Here is a 25,974-nt window from a genome sequence, read left to right as displayed (position 1 = left end):
CTACCATTTTGGCTGACAAAACATATTGTTCCAAAGTCCGTTTATTGCATATTACTGTCACACCCTGACCTGAGTATTCTTTGTTTTCTTTATATGTTTAGGTTAGGTCAGGGTGTGACATGGGTAATGTATGTGTTTTTGTACTCTCTAGGGGTTTTGTAGGTTTATGGGGTTGTTTACCATCTAGGTGTTTTGTATGTCTATGGTTGCCTAGATTGGTTCTCAATTAGAGGCAGCTGTTTATCATTGTCTCTGATTTGGAACCATATTTAGGCAGCCATCTTCTTTGCGTATTTCGTGGGTTATTGTCTATGTGATGTTGCATGTTAGCACAGAGTTTCTTTAGCGGTCACGGTTGTTTTAGTGTATGTCGTGGTTTTTGGTCTCCTCAATACGACGATCGTTACTGTTCTGAGGTAGGTTCTCCATAGGCCCATCATACATTCTCTTCCTCCATATTGAGAGGACAAAGGGACTTTGTTTGCTGCCTTAAGATTTACAATGGGCATGATGTCATAAACCCCCCCCCAACTCCATACAATCTATTCCCAAGAAAATATGCTTGCAATCTATAACAAAATGATGATCATTGATTCTTCTTGTGGTTCCAAAACAGCAGTAATGGTATATTTTTCTCCAACACATAATTTATATATTCATATTGTAAAAAATTATAATATTTCATTATTTAACCAGGTAGGCCAGTTGAGAACACCTTTATTTAACCAGGTAGGCTAGTTGAGAACACCTTTATTTAACCAGGTAGGCCAGTTGAGAACACCTTTATTTAACCAGGTAGGCTAGTTGAGAACACCTTTATTTAACCAGGTAGGCCAGTTGAGAACACCTTTATTTAACCAGGTAGGCTAGTTGAGAACACCTTTATTTAACCAGGTAGGCCAGTTGAGAACACCTTTATTTAACCAGGTAGGCTAGTTGAGAACACCTTTATTTAACCAGGTAGGCTAGTTGAGAACACCTTTATTTAACCAGGTAGGCCAGTTGAGAACACCTTTATTTAACCAGGTAGGCCAGTTGAGAACACCTTTATTTAACCAGGTAGGCTAGTTGAGAACACCTTTATTTAACCAGGTAGGCCAGTTGAGAACACCTTTATTTAACCAGGTAGGCTAGTTGAGAACACCTTTATTTAACCAGGTAGGCCAGTTGAGAACACCTTTATTTAACCAGGTAGGCCAGTTGAGAACACCTTTATTTAACCAGGTAGGCTAGTTGAGAACACCTTTATTTAACCAGGTAGGCCAGTTGAGAACACCTTTATTTAACCAGGTAGGCTAGTTGAGAACACCTTTATTTAACCAGGTAGGCTAGTTGAGAACACCTTTATTTAACCAGGTAGGCTAGTTGAGAACACCTTTATTTAACCAGGTAGGCTAGTTGAGAACACCTTTATTTAACCAGGTAGGCTAGTTGAGAACACCTTTATTTAACCAGGTAGGCTAGTTGAGAACACCTTTATTTAACCAGGTAGGCTAGTTGAGAACACCTTTATTTAACCAGGTAGGCCAGTTGAGAACACCTTTATTTAACCAGGTAGGCTAGTTGAGAACACCTTTATTTAACCAGGTAGGCCAGTTGAGAACACCTTTATTTAACCAGGTAGGCCAGTTGAGAACACCTTTATTTAACCAGGTAGGCCAGTTGAGAACACCTTTATTTAACCAGGTAGGCCAGTTGAGAACACCTTTATTTAACCAGGTAGGCCAGTTGAGAACACCTTTATTTAACCAGGTAGGCCAGTTGAGAACACCTTTATTTAACCAGGTAGGCCAGTTGAGAACACCTTTATTTAACCAGGTAGGCCAGTTGAGAACACCTTTATTTAACCAGGTAGGCCAGTTGAGAACACCTTTATTTAACCAGGTAGGCCAGTTGAGAACACCTTTATTTAACCAGGTAGGCCAGTTGAGAACACCTTTATTTAACCAGGTAGGCCAGTTGAGAACACCTTTATTTAACCAGGTAGGCTAGTTGAGAACACCTTTATTTAACCAGGTAGGCCAGTTGAGAACACCTTTATTTAACCAGGTAGGCTAGTTGAGAACACCTTTATTTAACCAGGTAGGCTAGTTGAGAACACCTTTATTTAACCAGGTAGGCTAGTTGAGAACACCTTTATTTAACCAGGTAGGCTAGTTGAGAACACCTTTATTTAACCAGGTAGGCTAGTTGAGAACACCTTTATTTAACCAGGTAGGCTAGTTGAGAACACCTTTATTTAACCAGGTAGGCTAGTTGAGAACACCTTTATTTAACCAGGTAGGCTAGTTGAGAACACCTTTATTTAACCAGGTAGGCTAGTTGAGAACACCTTTATTTAACCAGGTAGGCTAGTTGAGAACACCTTTATTTAACCAGGTAGGCTAGTTGAGAACACCTTTATTTAACCAGGTAGGCTAGTTGAGAACACCTTTATTTAACCAGGTAGGCTAGTTGAGAACACCTTTATTTAACCAGGTAGGCTAGTTGAGAACACCTTTATTTAACCGGTTTAGGCCAGTTGAGAACACCTTTATTTAACCAGGTAGGCCAGTTGAGAACACCTTTATTTAACCAGGTAGGCTAGTTGAGAACACCTTTATTTAACCAGGTAGGCCAGTTGAGAACACCTTTATTTAACCAGGTAGGCCAGTTGAGAACACCTTTATTTAACCAGGTAGGCCAGTTGAGAACACCTTTATTTAACCAGGTAGGCTAGTTGAGAACACCTTTATTTAACCAGGTAGGCCAGTTGAGAACACCTTTATTTAACCAGGTAGGCCAGTTGAGAACACCTTTATTTAACCAGGTAGGCTAGTTGAGAACACCTTTATTTAACCAGGTAGGCCAGTTGAGAACACCTTTATTTAACCAGGTAGGCCAGTTGAGAACACCTTTATTTAACCAGGTAGGCTAGTTGAGAACACCTTTATTTAACCAGGTAGGCTAGTTGAGAACACCTTTATTTAACCAGGTAGGCCAGTTGAGAACACCTTTATTTAACCAGGTAGGCTAGTTGAGAACACCTTTATTTAACCAGGTAGGCTAGTTGAGAACACCTTTATTTAACCAGGTAGGCTAGTTGAGAACACCTTTATTTAACCGGTTTAGGCCAGTTGAGAACACCTTTATTTAACCAGGTAGGCCAGTTGAGAACAAGTTCTCATTTACAACTGCGACCTGGCCAAGATAAAGCAAAGCAGTGCAACACAAACAACAACACAGAGTTACACATGGAGTAAACAAACATACAGTCAATAATACAATAGAAAAAGTCTATATACAGTGTGTGAAAATGAGGTAGGATAAGGGGGGTGAGGCAATAAATAGGCCATAGTGGTGAAATTATTACAGTATGTCAAATTAAACACTGAAGTGATAGATGTGCAGAAGATGAGTGTGTAAGCAGCGGTACTGGGATGCAAAGGAGCAAAATAAATCAAATAAATAACAATACGGTGATGAGGTAGTTGGATGGGCTGTTTACAGATGGGCTGTTTACAGATGGGCTGTTTACAGATGGGCTGTTTACAGATGGGCTATGTACAGGTGCAGTGATCTGTGAGCTGCTCTGACAGCTGGTGCTTAAAGCTAGTGAGGGAGATATGAGTCTCCAGCTTCAGTGATTTTTGCAGTTCGTTCCTGTCATTGGCAGCAGAGAACTGGAAGGAAAGGTGGCCGAAGAGGAATTGGCTTTGGGGGTGACCAGTGAAATATACCTGCTGGAGCGCATGCTGCGTGGGTGCTGCTATGGTGACCAGTGAGCTGAGATAAGGCGGGGCTTTACCTAGCAACGACTTATCGATGACCTGGAGCCAGTGGGTTTGGCGACGGATATGAAGCGAGGGCCAGCCAACGAGAGCATACAGGTCGCAGTGGTGGGTAGTATATGGGGCTTTGGTGACAAAATGGATGGCACTGTGATAGACTGCATCCAATTTGCTGAGTAGTGTTGGAGGCTATTTTGTAAATGACATCGAAGTCAAGGATCGGTAGGATAGTCAGTTTTACAAGGGTATGGTTTAACAGCATGAGTGAAGGAGGCTTTGTTGCGAAATAAGAAGACGATTCTAGATTTAATCTTGTATTGGAGATGATTAATGTGAGTCTGGAAGGAGAGCTTACAGTCTAACCAGACAGCTAGGTATTTGTAGTTGTCCACATATTCTAGTCAGAACCATCCAGAGTAGTGATGCTGGACGGGTGGGTTGGTGTGGGCAACAATCGGTTGAAGAGCATGCATTTAGTTTTACTAGCATTTAAGAGCAGTTGTAGGCCACGGAAGAAGAGTTGTATGGCATTGAAGCTCACCTGGAGGTTATTTAACAGTGTCCAAAGAAGGGCCAGATGTATACAGAATGGTGTCGTCTGCGTAGAGAGGAATCAGAGAATCACCAGCAGCAGAGTGAAATTATTGATGTATCTTCAAACCATCTGTATACTTACAAGCCCATACCAATCATATCCAGATTACATTTTTAATATTCAAACCCAATGTCAACATACAGTAATACTTCAAGTTACTCTAAAATCATCTTCCTCTCATAACACTGAAAACTCTTCTACACAGAGGTCATTGGTATCCTAGTGGTTAGAGCGTTGGGCTGGTAACCAAATGGTTGCTGGTTTGAGTACCTGAGCCAACAAGTAAGGCTTTTAACCCTAACTTGCTCCAGGGGCGCTGTACTACTATGGCTGACCCTATAAAAGACCTCATTTTCCTGCACCTATCTGGTGTATGTGACAACAAAACATATCTATTTTTTATTTATTTATTTACAATTAGAAATTATTTGTACTAGGTCTGTGGGCCTTTTTCTGAGTTAACCAAAACTCTACTAGTTGACACCACTAGTTGGTCCCTTCCTCATTAATAGTTTGGCATGGAAGTGTACGGTGGTCTGCAGGTCCCAAATAGCCTCCATAGAGCCAGGCCAGTTTCTTATTGAATTGGCCCATGGCCTAAATTCCAGCCGTGCATGTTTTCAAATGGCCAGGGGTTGTTAGCTCCAATGTCCCATAATATTCCAACCAAAATAAACATTAGGTTCTGTCCGTTAGTTAATTTTGTAGTTTTGTTATTTAGAAATCATTAAACTTGTCCATCAAGAGATGTATTTTGAAAAAATATGAGTTTTGTGATGACGCTGAGAGAAGGCAAACACCTTCCCCTTAAAGAATGAAACACATTGAGAATTTGACTGTTGATAGACTGCTGATAGGTAGGAGGCTGTCCCTTCTCTTTCTAGAACAAAAAAACGTTCCTGCTGCATACCGACGAACATACCATCTGTCCTCCTCTGAGTACATTGACATCAATACAAAACCTAGGAGTCTCATGGTCCTCACCACCTTCCATAGACTTACACAGTAATTATGACAACTTCCCGGGGGATGTCCTCCAACCTATCAGAGCTCTTGCAGCATGAAATAACATGTTGTCCACCCAATCAAAGGATCAGAGAATTAATCTAGTACTGAAAGCATTAGCATACTTGTAGAATCACAACGCTCCTCAGTGGCCGACAACTTGACTTTGAGCCAATCAGAGAGCACAAAGTGGGGGAGCCGAGAGGAGTAACAACAAAAAGGAAAAAATATATTGTGCTGGCTAGCGAATTACATGCTAAAGGTTTAGCTAACAAAAAAATGGCACTGGCAGCATGGGATTATGGAGAGTGAATGAAATAGTTTATTTGTCATCTTGCTAGCTAGTTATCTAGCTTTGGCCATCTGGCAAGGATCACCAAGGGTATTCTACAACAATAGCAACATTAGCACAGCTAGCTAGTTAGCTAACATTGGATACCTACAAAACAAAATACATAGGGACAACCATTGTCAAACCAAGCTGAAGAATGCAACACTACTGCTACCTTCTAGTTTGGAGTATTTTAACAAGACTGTAAACTTTCATTCATAGGCTAGGTTGTAGCAACCTCATGATGGGTATAGGGAAAATTCAAGTATCATGTAGTAGCCTAAACCTATCACTGTTACATTGAACTGGCAGAACGGAATATGAATGACAATCATCCAATAATAATCATCCAGTAATAGAAATAAGGCCATGCTCATGAAAAAGAATATCGGCCTCCCTCATCTTAAGCTGCACTGACCGCCACTGATACCAATATACCAAAAAAATGTCCTAAGAAAATGACTCTCTATGATGTCATCAGGAGTCATAATTAAAACTAAATCAGTTCCCAGTTGATCCCACACACCAGTAAGATTGTCAGACGTTTGCTTGCCAAGAGCACCTATGAACAGAGTTTTGGCAGTCAATGACTTTTGTGTGTTCACACCGAACATTCTTTGAAGCCATCACTCTTGCCTGCATCAGTCCAAGATGGCGTAGCAGTAAGTCGTCCTGTCGTGTCCCCTTGTATATATTGTTTCTTTTTCGTTGTTTACATATTTTTCTTCGCATATCTCTTTAAAAACATTTAGCTAAACCTAAGCTTCCAAATACTCTCCTGCAACCCGCCTCACCCAATGTAGCTATTTTTCCTAAAGTATTTATATTTACTTCGGAACCCCTCAACTGAAGCTAGCCAGCTAACCACCAGCTATGCTAGCGGTCTTCAGCTAACTGGTCATCAGCTAACCTTTAGTTCGGAAAGCTCTCGCCAGTTCGAACAACGCGACTCTAACCAGAGCATAACGGACCTATTTATTTTTCATCCCCGGATTCATCCCCGGATTCCCACCGCAAACGGAACATTTTTCAGCTGGATCTTCACAACTAGCTATCTAGCTAAACCGCAACCCCGGATGATTACTCCTGGCTAGCGTTTCCACCCACTTAGCTTGAAGCTAGCCCGGCCAGCGCACCTGTGCTACCACCGTAGCATACTCCTGGGCTACAATACCCGGGCCCACGACCGGTCTATCGATGTCACCGCATGAAGAGGAATAAACAGACTCACCCCATCGCGACGTCCCCCAAAGGCTAACTCTCTAGCCCTCGCTATCTCCCTGCTTGCTAATTCGGCCTGCTAACTGCTAGCTTGTCCAGGTCCGGTCCGCTAACTGCTACCTTGTTTAGCCCGGGCCTACAAACTGTTAGCTTGTTAGCACAGGCCTGCTAACCGTCTGAATCGCCGCGTCCCAAACACCCACTGGACCCATATTTACTTTCTATCTCTTTTGACTTTTAATTTGTTTATACCTTCCGGAAACCTGCCTCACCCAATGTGATACGGAATCGCTATTATTTTTAATTTTTAGAACACACTCAAGAACCTCCAGAAGCTAACTAGCTACAAGCTATTTAGTCATTGTTCGTTTTTTTTTTAACCTGGATAACACTCGCCAGTCCAGCTTCCCTGCCCCATCCACCGCTGCCCCCTGGACACTGATCTCTTGGCTACATAGCTGATGCACGCTGGACTGTCCATTAATCACGGTACTCCATTCTGCTTGTTTGTTTTATCTGTTGGCCCCGTTGCCTAGTCTACGCCATTTTACCTGCTGTTGTTGTGCTAGCTGATTAGCTGTTGTCTCACCTACTGTTTTAGCTAGCTTTCCCAATTCAACACCTGTGATTACTGTATGCCTCGCTGTATGTCTCTCTCAAATGTCAATATGCCTTGTATACTGTTGTTCAGGTTAGTTATCATTGTTTTAGTTCACAATGGAGCCCCTAGTTCCACTCTTCATACCCCTGATAACTCCTTTGTCCCACCTCCCACACATGCAGTGACCTCACCCATTACAACCAGCATGTCCAGAGATACAACCTCTCTCATCATCACCCAGTGCCTGGGCTTTCCTCCGCTGTACCCGCACCCCACCATACCCCTGTCTGCGCATTATGCCCTGAATATATTCTACCATGCCCAGAAACCTGCTCCTCTTATTCTCTGTCCCCAACGCTCTAGGCGACCAGTTTTGATAGCCTTTAGCCGCACCCTCATACTACTCCTTCTCTGTTCCGCGGGTGATGTGGAGGTAAACCCAGACCCTGCATGTCCCCAGGCACCCTCATTTGTTGACTTCTGTGATCGAAAAAGCCTTGGTTTCATGCATGTCAACATCAGAAGCCTCCTCCCTAAGTTTGTTTTACTCACTGCTTTAGCACACTCTGCTAACCCTGATGTCCTTGCTGTGTCTGAATCCTGGCTCAGGAAGGCCACCAAAAATTCAGAGATTTCCATACCCAACTATAACATCTTCCGTCAAGATAGAACTGCCAAAGGGGGAGGAGTTGCAGTCTACTGCAGAGATAGCCTGCAAAGTAATGTCATACTTTCCAGGTCCATACCCAAACAGTTCGAACTACTAATTTTGAAAATTACTCTCTCCAGAAATAAGTCTCTCACTGTTGCCGCCTGCTACCGACCCCCCTCAGCTCCCAGCTGCGCCCTGGACACCATTTGTGAATTGATCGCCCCCCATCTAGCTTCAGAGTTTGTTCTGTTAGGTGACCTAAACTGGGATATGCTTAACACCCCGCCAGTCATACAATCTAAGCTAGATGCCCTCAATCTCACACAAATCATCAAGGAACCCACCAGGTACAACCCTAACTCTGTAAACAAGGGCACCCTCATAGAAGTCATCCTGACCAACTGGCCCTCCAAATACACCTCCGCTGTCTTCAACCAGGATCTCAGCGATCACTGCCTCATTGCCTGTATCCGCTACGGAGCTGCAGTCAAACGACCACCCCTCATCACTGTCAAACGCTCCCTAAAACACTTCGGCCCCCTTGAACTTTGCGACCTTTTGCCACATTTCAGGCTTCAAACATAAAGATATAAAACTGTATTTTTTTGTGAAGAATCAACAACAAGTGGGACACAATCATGAAGTGGAACGACATTTATTGGATATTTCAGACTTTTTTAACATATCAAAAACTGAAAAATTGGGCGTGCAAAATTATTCAGCCCCTTTACTTTCAGTGCAGCAAACTCTCTCCAGAAGTTCAGTGAGGATCTCTGAATGATCCAATGTTGACCTAAATGACTAATGATGATAAATACAATCCACCTGTGTGTAATCAAGTCTCCGTATAAATGCACCTGCACTGTGATAGTCTCAGAGGTCTGTTAAAAGCGCAGAGAGCATCATGAAGAACAAGGAACACACCAGGCAGGTCCGAGATACTGTTGTGAAGAAGTTTAAAGCTGGATTTGGATACAAAAAGATTTCCCAAGCTTTAAACATCCCAAGGAGCACTGTGCAAGCGATAATATTGAAATGGAAGGAGTATCAGACCACTGCAAATCTACCAAGACCTGGCCGTCCCTCTAAACTTTCAGCTCATACAAGGAGAAGACTGATCAGAGATGCAGCCAAGAGGCCCATGATCACTCTGGATGAACTGCAGAGATCTACAGCTGAGGTGGGAGACTTTGTCCATAGGACAACAATCAGTCGTATATTGCACAAATCTGGCCTTTATGGAAGAGTGGCAAGAAGAAAGCCATTTCTTAAAGATATCCATAAAAAGTGTTGTTTAAAGTTTGCCACAAGCCACCTGGGAGACACACCAAACATGTGGAAGAAGGTGCTCTGGTCAGATGAAACCAAAAATGAACTTTTTGGCAACAATGCAAAACGTTATGTTTGGCGTAAAAGCAACACAGCTCATCACCCTGAACACACCATCCCCACTGTCAAACATGGTGGTGGCAGCATCATGGTTTGGGCCTGCTTTTCTTCAGCAGGGACAGGGAAGATGGTTAAAATTGATGGGAAGATGGATGGAGCCAAATACAGGACCATTCTGGAAGAAAACCTGATGGAGTCTGCAAAAGACCTGAGACTGGGACGGAGATTTGTCTTCCAACAAGACAATGATCCAAAACATAAAGCAAAATCTACAATGGAATGGTTCAAAAATAAACATATCCAGGTGTTAGAATGGCCAAGTCAAAGTCCAGACCTGAATCCAATCGAGAATCTGTGGAAAGAACTGAAAACTGCTGTTCACAAATGCTCTCCATCCAACCTCACTGAGCTCGAGCTGTTTTGCAAGGAGGAATGGGAAAAATGTTCAGTCTCTCGATGTGCAAAACTGATAGAGACATACCCCAAGCGACTTACAGCCGTAATCGCAGCAAAAGGTGGCGCTACAAAGTATTAACTTAAGGGGGCTGAATAATTTTGCACGCCCAATTTTTCAGTTTTTGATTTGTTAAAAAGTTTGAAATATCCAATAAATGTCGTTCCACTTCATGATTGTGTCCCACTTGTTGTTGATTCTTCACAAAAAAATACAGTTTTATATCTTTATGTTTGAAGCCTGAAATGTGGCAAAAGGTCGCAAAGTTCAAGGGGGCCGAATACTTTCGCAAGGCACTGTAGGTTGGAGGACATCCCCCGGGAAGTTGTCATAATTACTGTGTAAGTCTATGGAAGGTGGTGAGGACCATGAGACTCCTAGGTTTTGTATTGATGTCAATGTACTCAGAGGAGGACAGAGGCTAGCTGTCCTCCGGCTACACCGTGGTGCTTCCCTACAGAGTGTATTGAGTTGATTTACTTTATTTGTATAATTTTATTTTTTAACCCTTTTTCTCCCCAATTTTGTGAGATCCAATTGATAGTTATAGTCTTGCTCCATAGCTGCAACTCCCGTACGGACATGGGAGAAGCAAAGGTAGAGAGCCATCCTCTCGAACACGACCCTGCCAAGCTCCACTGCTTCTTGACACACTGCTCGCTTAACCCGGAAGCCGGGTTATATGTCGGAGGAAACACTGTACAACGTGCAACCGTGTCAGCGTGCATGCGCGATGAGACAAGGCCATCCCGGCTGGCCAATCCCTCCCTTAACCCGGACGACGCTGGGCCAATTGTGCGTCGCCTCATGAGTCTCCTGGTCATGGCCGGCTGCGACACAGTTCGGGAACGAGCCCAGATCTGTAGTGACTCCTCAAGCACTGCAGTGCCTTAGACCGCTGCGCCTCGACAGAGCGTGTTTTAATCAATTATTTGGTGACGTGATTATATTTATTATAGTTTTATCTAAAAATAATAACTTTTTAAATGTTTAAAAATATACATTTAAATGAAATTCACTGAGGAAGATGGTCCTCCCCTTCCTCCTCTAAGGAGCCTCCACTGATCGGTATGGTGCTGAAAAGGTTATATATGAGGTTACAAAGTGGTTAAAGAACCTAATAAAGCTTCAAATCCACCCTTTTGTTATAAAGAATGTTGCTTGTGACTTATAAACACATCAACTTGTTTGTTCCTTATATTGTCTTTGTTTATACACATACTAGTATCTCCCCATCGTTTAGTAGCTTCATTTTATTGTCTTTGTTTAGACACATACTAGTATCTCCCCATCGTTTAGTAGCTTCACTTTATTGTCTTTGTTTAGACACATACTAGTATCTCCCCATCGTTTAGTAGCTTCACTTTATTGTCTTTGTTTCGACACATACTAGTATCTCCCCATCGTTTAGTAGCTTCACTTCATTGTCTTTATTTAGACACATACTAGTATCTCCCCATCGTTTAGTAGCTTCACTTTATTGTCTTTGTTTAGACACATACTAGTATCTCCCCATCGTTTAGTAGCTTCACTTTATTGTCTTTATTTAGACACATACTAGTATCTCCCCATCGTTTAGTAGCTTCACTTCATTGTCTTTATTTAGACACATACTAGTATCTCCCCATCGTTTAGTAGCTTCACTTCATTGTCTTTATTTAGACACATACTAGTATCTCCCCATCGTTTAGTAGCTTCACTTCATTGTCTTTATTTAGACACATACTAGTATCTCCCCATCGTTTAGTAGCTTCACTTTATTGTCTTTATTTAGACACATACTAGTATCTCCCCATCGTTTAGTAGCTTCACTTTATTGTCTTTATTTAGACACATACTAGTATCTCCCCATCGTTTAGTAGCTTCACTTCATTGTCTTTATTTAGACACATACTAGTATCTCCCCATCGTTTAGTAGCTTCACTTCATTGTCTTTATTTAGACACATACTAGTATCTCCCCATCGTTTAGTAGCTTCACTTTATTGTCTTTATTTAGACACATACTAGTATCTCCCCATCGTTTAGTAGCTTCACTTCATTGTCTTTATTTAGACACATACTAGTATCTCCCCATCGTTTAGTAGCTTCACTTCATTGTCTTTATTTAGACACATACTAGTATCTCCCCATCGTTTAGTAGCTTCACTTTATTGTCTTTATTTAGACACATACTAGTATCTCCCCATCGTTTAGTAGCTTCACTTCATTGTCTTTGTTTAGACACATACTAGTATCTCCCCATCGTTTAGTAGCTTCACTTCATTGTCTTTGTTTAGACACATACTAGTATCTCCCCATCGTTTAGTAGCTTCACTTCATTGTCTTTGTTTAGACACATACTAGTATCTCCCCATCGTTTAGTAGCTTCACTTCATTGTCTTTGTTTAGACACATACTAGTATCTCCCCATCGTTTAGTAGCTTCACTTCATTGTCTTTGTTTAGACACATACTAGTATCTCCCCATCGTTTAGTAGCTTCACTTCATTGTCTTTATTTAGACACATACTAGTATCTCCCCATCGTTTAGTAGCTTCACTTTATTGTCTTTGTTTCGACACATACTAGTATCTCCCCATCGTTTAGTAGCTTCACTTCATTGTCTTTGTTTAGACACATACTAGTATCTCCCCATCGTTTAGTAGCTTCACTTCATTGTCTTTATTTAGACACATACTAGTATCTCCCCATCGTTTAGTAGCTTCACTTCATTGTCTTTATTTAGACACATACTAGTATCTCCCAATCGTTTAGTAGCTTCACTTCATTGTCTTTGTTTCGACACATACTAGTATCTCCCCATCGTTTAGTAGCTTCACTTCATTGTCTTTATTTAGACACATACTAGTATCTCCCCATCGTTTAGTAGCTTCACTTCATTGTCTTTGTTTAGACACATACTAGTATCTCCCCATCGTTTAGTAGCTTCACTTCATTGTCTTTGTTTAGACACATACTAGTATCTCCCCATCGTTTAGTAGCTTCACTTCATTGTCTTTGTTTAGACACATACTAGTATTAAAACCTTGGAGGGATTAAGCTTATAGAACATCTCACAGTAGGAGGATTTGAAGCCAACAAAAACTAAAAGAGACAGAGTTTATTATGCTGACCCCATAGAAATGAAGGGTGGATCAACTGTAAATATGCATATAACATATGAAAGGTCGACTGCAACACTAAATGAACACAAACATCCCCACGGGAGCGGGTTTGTAATGACTCTAAATACAACATGTAGATTAGATAGATAATGGATACAGACAACAGTTCAATTGTAATAGTTAGAGAAGTATTGGCTCTGCATACAGCTTGATCTTACCTGACAAAGTTGTCATCTCTGCAGGGAAAACAGTGATAGAGCAGATGTTTTGGTCAATGTTTACTTGACCTCTGACCCAGATCTGCAAAGACTGTTGTTTACTTTACCTCTCTGACCCAGATCTGCAAGGGCTGTTGTTTACTTTACCTCTCTGACCCAGATCTGCAAGGGCTGTTGTTTACTTTACCTCTCTGACCCAGATCTGCAAGGGCTTGTTTGGCCAACACCAGCTACTGTTTACCCTAGCCGGCCTTGCAGTGGCATTCCTCACGTATGTACAAATGCTTTAACTATTTTGATACCTCCATTTTGCTGAGATTAACATTTTACGTAGCAGGGACACTATTTAAAGCAGAATTGTGGGTAGTGTCGTGTCTTTGGCTATGCCGGATTAAGTGATATGACATGCTATTCTATAAAATAATTTATCCGTAATTAATATCACTTGATTGAGCTAATCATGCAAATTTTATTAACTAGAGAGACGGGGCACCACAAAATAATATTTATAGAGCTGTTATCTTCCGAAAAAACTCTTAAAGACCTAGTAATATTTGACATCAATAGCAGTCAATATTAATCCTCACCTTAATTCAGTCTCAACTGAAAGTTGTAAATTCTTGGTTATCTGCACAAACCCTGGCCTACAAGTTGAATCAGCAATACAAAATTGGGTTTAATTATTTATTTGCTAAATACCTAACTAATCACACAGAATTACACATACACATAATTAATCATAACTTGATTACAAATTACGTCATAAAGGAAAACGTCCCTTGCGGGCAGAACAGATATGACAGCTGGTTACACAAAAGACAAGGGGCTGGGTTTGAGTGAAAGAGCGGGAAGACTGAGGAACAAAGGGCGAAGCTGTGCTATTGTAAATACAGTATCCTATGCATTCTAAGTTACCGCCCATTTGGAAAAGGAAAATGCAATAAATATTTACTCTGAGCTGCGCTTCGGTAGGTTGGAGGTAGATGGAAGGCCGTGTTGCCCAACCGAGTCCTTTCTCCTTTGAAGAATGTCTCTGCTGGTAAATTGGATACGTTGTAGTAACGTTGTTGTGTGGTAGAAGGGATACTCTGTCTGTTCCTTCCTAACCTGCATTTGCAGCTGCTGTTGCTAACTCAACGGCTACGAGGTATCACTTCTGTAGTGAATAAGAGTTCAAAGTACCATTCCAAACCTGATGTTGGCTTCGTTCTGTAGTTATTATCTGAACCATTCTGACATCGGACCGTCGTCCTCAGATCCTCGGAACAGGAGGTTACATTGTCGTCAAGGCTTTATATAGGAAGGGAGAGGAGGGCGGGTTTGAAAAGTTTTATAGCCCATGTCCCTTCACAGGGGCGGGCCACTGATTGAGCAGAGCCCTAACTTATGAAAACCCAAATCTCACATTTTAGAAGCTAAAATCACATTTCATCCCATCACGAATAATTTAATATTCAAACATTTATATTGAACAACAATTCCATGTGAATCCGATAACTCTGATGTGTAGACTTTCCACTGTAGAGTTTATGTCATCTTATCATTGATGAGAATGTCTCAGATGACAACCGAACTGACATTGTATTCATTAAGTACCAGCGCATATGTTCAATTGGTCGGATTACCAACCTCCTGATTTTCCCAGAATCTCTATGTTAACCAAGGGTTTTGCAAATGTAACATCAGTAGGGTAGAGAGAGAAAAAAGGGGGGAAGAGGTATTTATGACTGTCATAAACCTACCCCCAGGCCAACGTCATGACAGTAGTATGGGCATTGCCAGGTGATTCATTACAAAAGATGATTACAGAAACAGAGTTATTGTACATATTAAATTAGTGTGGCTAAACCACTTCTGGTTTTTGTTTCTACCTGGTAGTTAATTTGCACTCACCTGGTGTCCCAGGTCTAAATCAGTCCCTGATTAGAAGTAGAGGATGAAACCCAGAAGTGGTTTGGCCCTCCAGGACCAGAATTGAACAGCCTTGAATTATAGCATTAAATTAGAGTATTACGTTTTCTTGGTTTTATCAAAACGTCACAATGTAGAGGAACTGAGTAAGTATCTCAAGGCACATTGAATATATAAAAAAATTTAATGACTTGACATTGGATTAATTATTCAATTATATGTTTTACAGTGTTTTTATGTTAAATCCATGCCATCAAGTTTTCCCTTCAGAGTTTCAATTTTTTAAATAAAGAACTCCCCCTCCAAATGTACTGTGTACTTTGTTTTCTATAAAATGTGATGGGGTACATACAGGAAAACATCATGATCACTACTATAAGGTTTTAACCTGGGTTGGTACACAAAACTGGATTACTCAGATTGGTCTGCCATTTCTACACCAGTTTAATTTCTTCATATCAAAACACAATCTAGTCTAAAACAACATAGTTGTAATCGTCAAGAGATGATCACTCATCTACAAGACATTTTAAAATTACAATCATCCTACATAAAATAAGCCTTTGTTGAAAAGTAAAAATGCTTACTTTGTTGACCACCTAAGACAAAAATACATTGCAGTGTTCACAGCATTCTCGCGAAAAAAAAAACGCTGACATGTTAAAAGTCCAGCTATTTACATGACAATACTGCCGTTGATCCATGGATTATAAAGAGAGGACGCACCTCCCAACCCTTGCTGAGTGCCAGTGAGACCAAAGTTAACCTTCACAATGGGAAAGGTAAGGCTGGTTTTTATGCTATGCATATGTTGTGCCTCTGCATTCCTTCATAGATTATTCTACCGAAATCAATAAAAGGGGATGAGATTCATTAAAGGTAATGTGTGCCTCTGATCAGGAATTTTAGTCTGTACAATATTACAAAATAATTCTAAATCTTGGGGCTTTCTGCCGGGGAAGAGATCTGGTCTTACACAATAAAACACCTCAATTGATCTGTTTTTTAGATCATTTTCTACGAAGACAGAAACTTCCAGGGTCACTCTTATGAGTGCGGTGGAGAATGCTCTGACCTACATGCCCACTTCCGCCGCTGCAACTCCATCAAGGTGGAGAGCGGCAACTGGATGGTGTACGAGAGGCCCAGCTACATGGGCTATCAGTACTTCCTGAAGGAAGGCGAGTTCTCCGACTACCAGCGTTGGATGGGCTTCAATGACTGCGTCAGGTCCTGCCGCATGATCCCCCAGGTAAGAGACGGATTAAGGAAGAGGTTAAAGAGATCCTGTTAACTCTGAAGTATTGGAGGGATTCTAAAGTATTACAGGGACTTCTGGACCTTTGTAGTTTGATCCCAAAACTACAGGAAATGAACTGCTGGATTCTGAGCAGTGCAGGCTGGTGGAGAAAGAAATGGGGAGGACAGGCTTATTATCCTTCCCATTTCTCCCTCCACCAGCCTCCACTGACTCTGAGGTTGGACGTAGTCTACCACATATTTTTCTCTGTATCCACAGCACCAGGGATCTCACCGTATGAGAATCTTCGAGCGCTCCGAGTTCGGAGGACAGATGACGGAGTTGACAGACGACTGCCCCAACCTCTACGAGCGCTTCCATTACAATGACATCTACTCTTGCAATGTGATGGAGGGCTCCTGGCTTTTGTATGAGCACCCCAACTACAGGGGGCGCCAGTACCTGCTGACCCCGGGAGAGTACAGGAGATACAACGAGTGGGGAAGCATGAGCGCCAGAGTGGGTTCCATCAGACGTATTGATATGTAAGAAGCTGAATGTATGACTCTTGAATCAATGACCAATGGGAAATCATGTTGAAATAAATCCATCCACACAGAGCCTTTTTTCCTGCCTTTTGTATTTTAAACCACGGAGAAAGAATGAAAAATGAAAAACCTTTTTGAACTTTTAAAAGGTTTTACCATGAATTAACTCCCATATTACCGTGGTTTACTGAGTGAAACTGTGGAGTGAATCGACCTAGAATAGACCATGTGTGTACCCTAAATATCACATCAAATATTTGTATTTATTGGTTATTGTCATGAACAGGCTGTTCATGACAATTTGAGAATTATATGAGATGAATACCTTACATATTTTGCTTTGCACTCACATTTGTGTAATGTGTTACAGATGTAGGATCCTAATTTGATCACCCTGTTTCTGGTGAACTTTCCTGCAATGCATTAAAAAAGGCTTCTGAAATTTGTCATTACCACTTTGACATTTCAGACGTATTTACCCTTACGAAAAATTTATCAACCCCAATCCCATTAATTATAATCCACATAATAATTCACATTTCCTGTTGCTGCAGGATTATTTTCATGCTGTAGCAAACTGGCTCAAATTAAGATCCTACATCTGTACTCAGCAGAATCTGCTAATATTTTCATTCATGATACAATAGGGAAATGTCTGGGCAACTCATAGTCAGCACTGTTGATTGAAGAACTTGAGTTACAGAATGGGAATTGATTATATTGCAACATTGCAACATAAGTGCATCTGATGATGATCAGGTGCATCTGATGATGTTAACGTTGTATTTTTGAACCGTCTTCCATGTTGTAATGGCTTGAATGGAATCATTGGAACGGTATCAATCACATGAAAACAGTGCGTTTCAAGCCGTTCCATTGGTTCCATTCCAGCCATTATGATGAGCCCGTCCTCCTATAGTTCCTCCCACCAGCGTAGCCCGTCCTCCTATAGTTCCTCCCACCAGCGTAGCCCGTCCTCCTATAGTTCCTCCCACCAGCGTAGCCCGTCCTCCTATAGTTCCTCCCACTAGCGTAGCCCGTCCTCCTATAGTTCCTCCCACCAGCGTAGCCCGTCCTCCTATAGTTCCTCCCACCAGCGTAGCCCGTCCTCCTATAGTTCCTCCCACCAGCGTAGCCCGTCCTCCTATAGTTCCTCCCACCAGCGTACTCTACCATGCATATGCGTACATTTATTGTTATACAATGCCGTTAAAGTGCATGATACTGTAACACTAAATATTGAATACAAATCCCTCTGTGTTCTGTGGATGGTTCTAGAAGCACCTGCACAAGTGTTCACTGTTTGGAGACACATACTGTTTGTAGACACACACTGTTTGGAGACACATACTGTTTGGAGACACATACTGTTTGGAGACATACTGTTTGGAGACACATACTGTTTGGAGACACATACTGTTTGGAGACATACTGTTTGGAGACACATACTGTTTGGAGACACATACTGTTTGGAGACACATACTGTTTGGAGACACACTGTTTGGAGACACATACTGTTTGGAGACACACTGTTTGGAGACACACTGTTTGGAGACACTGTTTGGAGACACATACTGTTTGGAGACACATACTGTTTGGAGACACATACTGTTTGGAGACACTGTTTGGAGACACACTGTTTGGAGACACATACTGTTTGGAGACATACTGTTTGGAGACACATACTGTTTGGAGACACATACTGTTTGGAGACACTGTTTGGAGACACATACTGTTTGGAGACACATACTGTTTGGAGACATACTGTTTGGAGACACACTGTTTGGAGACACATACTGTTTGGAGACACATACTGTTTGGAGACATACTGTTTGGAGACACACACTGTTTGGAGACACATACTGTTTGGAGACATACTGTTTGGAGACACACACTGTTTGGAGACACACACTGTTTGGAGACACACTGTTTGGAGACACATACTGTTTGGAGACATACTGTTTGGAGACACACACTGTTTGGAGACACATACTGTTTGGAGACACATACTGTTTGGAGACACATACTGTTTGGAGACATACTGTTTGGAGACACATACTGTTTGGAGACACACACTGTTTGGAGACACACTGTTTGGAGACACACTGTTTGGTTGAACATGCAGCTTTATTGAGAACAGACATGGAACATAGAACTTTTAGTTGTTGGAGTCAGAGATCCGTCTGAGGGATCCGATCCTGGGGCTCAGGCCTCCCCAGTCGCTGGGTCTGCGATACTCGCCAGGCTTCAGGTAGTACTGTCTGCCCTTGTAGTTGGGCTGGTCGTACATGAGCCAATGGCCGTCCATCACGTTGCAGGAGTTGATGTCGGACATACGGAAGCGGTCCTGGACATTGGGACAGTCGTCGTTCAGCTCCTGCATCTGGCCACTCATGTCGGGGCGATCGTACAGCCTCATCCTGTAGGAGCCGCGGTGCTACAGGACGATGAAAGAGAGGTCATATTGGGTTTTTACATTACTACAAATTAGAGGTCAATTATTAGTGATGAGCGTAGCCCTGTGTTTGAGGCATCTACACTGGGTTTACCATGGGGATCATGCGGCAGGACCTGATACAGTCATTGATGCCAATCATGCGCTGGTTGTCATTGTACTCTCCTCTCCTCAGGAAGTACTGGTGGCCAGTGTAGTTGGGCCTCTCGTAGACCATGAACATGCCACTCTCCACCTTGATAGAGTTGCAGCGGTTGAAGTAGGAGTGCAGGTCGGCACAGTCGCTCATGCACTCATGGTGCCGACCCTGGAAATTCCTGTCCTCATAGAAGATGATCTGCAAAGGGGAGTGTAAACATTTTAAAGCATAATTTTAAAAAATCTTACGTCTATTGAACTGATGTATTTTTTTCAATGTTGTGGTCATTATATGGTGGACAAAACAAAATGTTTGATGTTTTTTTCCAGTTATACTATAAAACTAGTCATATGAATGCAGGTGGGTGCCTGACTTACCTTTCCCATTGTCATGGTTGCGTGAGGGGCAGATAGACAGTCAATGGTCACTCTTTCTGTGCCTCTCTCCTTTTATAAAAAGCAGCTGTGTGATTGCGCAGCATAAAGTATTGTCATTCAAATCGTGATCTGGAGTTAGCACACAAATCTGTTTATGTATAGCCATGCCTTATTGTGTGGCGAGTTATTGTTGTTGGCCAGTTTTCACACGTTCATCACTATTGTCAGAAAACACTACTGTATACTGGAGATCTGGTGCGTGGCTGGGCTTAGCATCAGCAAAACAACTCAACCAGACATTTAGCATATCATTGTAATTCACAAACACCGTCAATTTCAATTGTGTCCTTTTATGCACAATTCTGCAAATGTAACAGCTTATAAAATGCCTTTCTGGGATTGAATCCGTGAGAATGAGCCACAGAATATGTTTCTTACTTCTAGATGTAGGCATGCACTCTGAAAACGCTGACGTTACTGTAAATGATGTGATGAACTGTTGTTTGGCCCCACACATTCATTGTTCTGTTCTATACTTAAAGGTCTGTGTATTGTGGGCGAACAAAATATCTGACTATATGAATATGCATTTATGTAATCCTATATCATGTTTACATACATAATGGACAACAATATTGCCATGGTGTCATTAGCAGTAAAAAACTGTGGTAATTCACTTTGAGAGGAAATACTTCATTTTCATACTGATCCGGATTTGAAAATAAACGTCAATGTGATACCGATGGTCAGTGAACGGTGACGTGATGAGTAACCTTGTCAGAGACCTGAAGACTTGCGTTAGCTCCCCAAACTAAAGGCGTTAGCTCAGTGGGCTAATACAGTCTTTGTGGTGCGCAGGGGGACCCGGATTCGAATGCCAGTCAGTCACAGAGGCAGCATCATGTCAGTGTTGTGTAACAGCAGTAGCAGTAGCCAAGCATCTAGGAAAAACCATCAGGGACATCAGGATAACTGATGGTTCAAATCTACCCAAAGCTCTACACATGAGTTATCTGTGGTTAAGACGACAGTTGATGATAGTGATGTTGTTGTTGTTAGAATGATATATTATTGGATGTGATGTCTTGGTATGTTGTATTGTTTTAGTGAGTATGTGTATTGTGACTGTGTAATTGTCCTTGGCTGTCCTGGGACTACAGGTGCACATGATCTTTTGGCTAACCCCGGCACACATACATGGATGTTGCATTGTTGTAATATTGATGTTGATTCATGTGCATTGTCCCCTATAAATGAATAATAAATCATGTATTATTTTATTTAACCAATTCATTAATTGTGTGAAAAAAGGCAATCAGGAGACCCTTTTTTTTATTGAACTAGCCAAGCCAGTTTAGAACAAATTCGTATTTACAATGACAGCTTAGGAACAGTGGGTTAACTGCCTTGTTCAGGGGAAGAACAACGATTTTTAACTTGTCAGCTCAGGGATTTGATCCAGCAACCTTTCAGTTACTGGCTTAATGCTCTAACCACTAGGCTACCTGCAAACCCAGGAGTGATCAGGATTGGTCATGTCAAACAGATATTGTTACAGGTTTTGCTTGTAAAATATTTTTCTTCTCAGAAATGCATATACACTGAACAAAAATATAAACGCTTCATGTAAAAGTGTTGGTCCCATGTTTCATGAGCTGAAATAAAAAATCCCAGAAATGTTTCTTATGCACAAAACTTTATTTCTCTCAAATTTTGTGCACCAATTTGTTTACATCTCTGTTAGTGACCATTTCTCATTTGCCAAGAAAATACATTCACCTGAGGTGTGACATCAAGAAGCTGATTAAACAGCATGATCATTACACAGGTGCACCTTATGCTGGGGACAATAAAATGACACTTTCAAATGTGCAGTTTTGTCACACAACACAATGCCACAGATGCTGAGGAGTATTTATGTCTGTAATAAAGGACTTTTGTGTGGAAAAACTTATTCTGATTGGCTGGTCCTGGCTCCCAAGTGGGTGGGCCTGGCTGCCAAGTGGGTGGGCCTGGCTCCCAAGTGGGTGGGCCTATGCCCTCCTATGCACCCCTGCCCAGTCATGTGAAATCCATAGATTAGGGCCTAATGAATTTATTTAAATTGAGTAATTTCCTTACATGAACTGTAACTTAGTAAAATTGTTGGATGTTGCGTTTATATTTTTGTTCAGTATACATAACTGTAACATAACTGATCTAACCAGACATAGAAAATATTTGATTTATTATCTTATTAGTAACAATGTGATTCACATCATAATTAAAATATTTTAACTTCTGACAGCACTTTAAGCTAGTTTTGATAGCACTTTAAGGTGGTCCTTAAACATGACTAATAAAAGTGTAATTTTATTGACAAAAAGCCACAGTGACAATGTAGGCCCGTCTATACACCCTGAAGTCCCTGGAATATTATTACTACGTTACTGACATTAATATTTGCTTCTATATACTTTGACTGACAGGGCCTAGTAACCAATAGGATTTCTGTTATATTGCATAAGGTGGAAGCTTACACTAGCAGGTATGAAAAGATCTTCAGGATCTCTGTTTTGGGAACTTTGCCAACGTGGAGGTAAGTTTCAACTGTGTGGCCCTTTGTGTCCCAGTGACTCTGTGTCAAAGAAGCATGTAGAGTGAGTGAGATAGAAACTCGATCCTGAACATGGTCTGCTTAATGTCATATGATTCAACACTTTAATGTTAAATGTGCAACATTTCAACTATATATTTACATCCTCTTATGTAGACCTGTTTAGACCCACATGTACAACATGTGCCTCTTGCTCAATATATTGAGGTTTGTCCTCCATTTAAGCTAAAGGCACAAACACAGACCCCAAATATCATACATTTTTTATTTTTTTATTTTACCTTTATTTAACCAGGCAAGTCAGTTAAGAACAAATTCTTATTTTCAATGACGGCCTTGGAACAGTGGGTTAACTGCCTGTTCAGGGGCAGAACGACAGATTTGTACCTTGTCAGCTTGGAGGTTTGAACTTGCAACCTTCTGGTTACTAGTCCAACGCTCTAACCACTAGGCTACCCTGCCGTCATCAATTAATATCAATCACTTAATCAGAAACACTGAAATGGAAATATCAACAGCAAGCTTATTTAAACAATCGTTTTATTGACTGGTCAGAGTGGAGAGGACGTTGAGCCTAAAAGTCGGTGATCCTACGGAAGGAGCCTGTGGTGGCACAGGTGGCTCCCCATTCGCTGAACTTCCTGTACTCGCCGGGCCTCATAAAGTACTGGCGCCCCCTGTAGTTGGGATGCTCGTAGAGGGTCCAGTAGCCATCCATGACGTTGGCGGAGTAGATGTCACGGCTACGGAAACGGTCCTGGACGGAGTCACAGTCCTCGCCGAACTCCATCATCTGTCCCTGGAAGTCTGGCCTCTCGTAGATTCTCATGCGGTAGGGACTGCCGCTGGCCTGCTCGGACAGAGAGGTACAGGAGAGGTAACACTGGCAAAACACAGGTCACTTGGGGGGCATGGGGAATCACAGGTAACCAGTGACATGTTTCAGCGGGCCTTAGGTTAACACAGGGAAGTCAAAATGCTAATGTAGCAAAACACCACATTTGGTGTCAGAAGTGGGATATCACAATTGGGGAGGTCGCAGTGTGCTAACATAGGCCAGGGTCATGACAGTCACAAAGGTAGTTTGAAATGTCTCTTGAAGGAACCCAAGATTATGGGCTTCCATCCATCCAACCATTGACTCTCCTCCTCTAGGCGAGTCATAGAGTCACTTTGCTTTATTTGACATGATTTGACATGTACCTTCAGACCTTTACGTGGTCTGGTTATCTCCCAACCATTCACAGACTCATGTGTTGTGCTTATAAAACTATGGGCCGGATTCCCGGACACAGATGAGGCCAAGTCGTGGACAAAAATCTATGGAAAATCTCCACTGAAAGTGCTTTTTAGTCCAGGACTAGGCTTCGTCTGTATTAAGGCAACCTGTCCTAAAACCACCAGTTGAGTGAACAAGTATACACTGATAAATACCCACAATGCATTACTACAATACAGATTGAGCCATGAACAAACCACACATCAAAACCCATCTTCTCTCACCTCCCGGCTACTCACATAAGAAAAGGTACGGCAGGAGCGAATGGTGTCGCTGTAGCCCATCCAGCGCTGATATTCTGGGAACTCTCCCCTGGTCAGTACATACTGGTAGCCTGCATAGTTGGGCCTCTCGTACAGCACCCAGCAGCCGCTATCTACCTTGATGGAGTTGCAGCGGCTGAAATGGGGGTGCACATCGGGGCAGTCCGTGTCGCACTCATAGGAGCGACCCTGGAAGTTTTTATCCTCGTAGAAAGTGATCTACACAGCCAGGGTCGAAGGTCGGAGGGAAATGTTAACATCAGGTTTTTTTCTTTCATTTTACTGCATTTCAAATAAAAGTACACTTCCTGATATAAAAACACATTTTCTAAATATACTGCCTTCTCTGAACCAACAATTAGGTACAAGTTTGTCTCCTGTTTATAGGTCTCCTGTTATAGGCTACTACACTGTTGGTATTCTACAACTTGTCTACCAGTAAAACAGAGATCAATGATCATTTTCATTACCAAACACTATAAAACTTACCTCTGGATTATTTTTCATGGCAGCACTATGACATTACTGTGTTGATCAATCAACCAGTTTCTTTCCAAATCAGCTTTAAAGTCCATAAAAACAAGCACAGACCCAGAGAGCTGTATACAGTAGTGCCAACTAGCTAGAGAAAAACTGGTCTGCCTTACCTTACTCATGTCTGGGCTGTTGTTAGAGCACTCTTCCTCAGTGTAATATCCAGGACAGAGGGCCACGAGCCTCTTTTATAAAACTCAATCAAAGGTTGCCGGATCAGAGGTTTTGTTATTTTAATGAGCAGGGATTTGGTGGCATTGAGATGCTGCCAAGGCCTTGATCCTGTCCATACAGATAAAACCCCTGATTCATCAATGCAGATGTCCTAGCCCTGCACATTATTGACCCACGTGCCGTGGACCACGGCCCTTTTGATACTGTACGTCTACCAAAATACATTTTATTATCCAGTAATCCACAATAAAGGGACACGTTTACTGTTTGGAATGCATCATCACAGTGCTACAGTATCTGCAGGCCCTCATTCATTCTCTTAAAGTCATCACAACACTACAGTATAGGACCATCACAACACTACAGTATAGGACCATCACAACACTACAGTATCAGACCATCACAACACTACAGTATAGGACCATCACAACACTACAGTATAGGACCATCACAACACTACAGTATAGGACCATCACAACACTACAGTATAGAACCATCACAACACTACAGTATAGGACCATCACAACACTACAGTATAGGACCATCACAACACTATGGTATAGGACCATCACAACACTATGGTATAGAACAATCTGCAGGTACACACTCATTCTAGAAATAACATGGAGGCCTGTTAGAGAAGCTTCTCTGTATGGAGTAGAATATGGAACATAGGAAGGAGCAGAAACTCTCAGATTCCGTCCAGCCACAACGTTATTGTTTCAGGGTAGAACAGTATTATAACAGAGTATAAACAGCTTGATCATAACATATAATGCATTGTGAGGATAGAATGGACTATAGAACATGGAACATTGTCATTGAGAGTAAGCTAATGGAGAATCAGTGAATATTTACAAACAGGGTATCCTGTGGAAATGCCTGATCCTACAGTGGGCTACTGCAGCCACAAAAAGGCTTATGGGGCTTATGGTATTATTGGGGGAAGAGTGTCTGACAGGGGAACAATATACTATGGAGGATAGGAGTATCTGTTATGGAACAACACATAATGATAATAATATAGCCTCTACTGCATCAGATACTGTCACAGGACTGGTGGTCAGCAGTGTGGCCTGTGAATTTAAAAAGACTCAACAGTATTAATAAATCAAAT

At 41.8% G+C, this 25,974-nt stretch overlaps 3 protein-coding genes across 4 annotated transcripts; 1 reads left to right on the top strand and 2 right to left on the bottom strand.

The window, feature by feature from the left end:
- The first annotated feature begins 15,948 nt into the window (after nt 1–15,948).
- On the top strand, nt 15,949–17,113 carry LOC116359826 (gamma-crystallin S-1-like). The gene is made up of 3 exons (XM_031813629.1): nt 15,949–16,034; nt 16,262–16,504; nt 16,772–17,113. The coding sequence occupies exons 1-3, from the start codon at nt 16,026–16,028 to the stop codon at nt 17,039–17,041; spliced, it is 522 nt and encodes a 173-aa protein (XP_031669489.1). The 5' UTR covers nt 15,949–16,025; the 3' UTR covers nt 17,042–17,113.
- A 2,035-nt stretch (nt 17,114–19,148) lies between these two features.
- Nucleotides 19,149–20,146, bottom strand: LOC109883701 (gamma-crystallin M2-like). The gene is made up of 3 exons (XM_020475736.2): nt 20,012–20,146; nt 19,590–19,832; nt 19,149–19,477 (listed from the first exon to the last, which is right to left on the bottom strand). The coding sequence occupies exons 1-3, from the start codon at nt 20,024–20,026 to the stop codon at nt 19,199–19,201; spliced, it is 537 nt and encodes a 178-aa protein (XP_020331325.2). The 5' UTR covers nt 20,027–20,146; the 3' UTR covers nt 19,149–19,198.
- Nucleotides 20,147–23,129: 2,983 nt separating this feature from the next.
- Nucleotides 23,130–24,900, bottom strand: LOC109883700 (gamma-crystallin M2). 2 transcript variants are annotated; one of them, XM_031813623.1, is made up of 3 exons: nt 24,797–24,900; nt 24,111–24,368; nt 23,130–23,457 (listed from the first exon to the last, which is right to left on the bottom strand). In XM_031813623.1, the coding sequence occupies exons 1-3, from the start codon at nt 24,803–24,805 to the stop codon at nt 23,182–23,184; spliced, it is 543 nt and encodes a 180-aa protein (XP_031669483.1). In that variant the 5' UTR covers nt 24,806–24,900; the 3' UTR covers nt 23,130–23,181. The 2 variants fall into 2 exon arrangements, with proteins under 2 accessions (XP_031669483.1, XP_020331324.1); XM_020475735.2 differs by having other exon boundaries at nt 24,126–24,368.
- Nucleotides 24,901–25,974: the final 1,074 nt, after the last annotated feature.

This window comes from Oncorhynchus kisutch, unplaced genomic scaffold (genome assembly GCF_002021735.2).
Source record: "Oncorhynchus kisutch isolate 150728-3 unplaced genomic scaffold, Okis_V2 Okis05a-Okis16b_hom, whole genome shotgun sequence".
NCBI lineage: Eukaryota > Metazoa > Chordata > Actinopteri > Salmoniformes > Salmonidae > Oncorhynchus > Oncorhynchus kisutch.
This window is presented reverse-complemented; position numbering and strand designations above follow the sequence as displayed.

Excerpts from the sequence above, each read along its gene's own strand:
- LOC116359826 (XM_031813629.1), top strand. Across the intron at positions 16,505-16,771 it reads CCTGCCGCATGATCCCCCAG|CACCAGGGATCTCACCGTAT; the intron begins GTAAGAGACGGA and ends CTGTATCCACAG.
- LOC109883701 (XM_020475736.2), bottom strand. Across the intron at positions 19,478-19,589 it reads CCTGCCGCATGATCCCCATG|CACCGCGGCTCCTACAGGAT; the intron begins GTAAACCCAGTG and ends ATCGTCCTGTAG.
- LOC109883700 (XM_031813623.1), bottom strand. Across the intron at positions 23,458-24,110 it reads CTTATGTGAGTAGCCGGGAG|GCCAGCGGCAGTCCCTACCG; the intron begins GTGAGAGAAGAT and ends CTGTCCGAGCAG.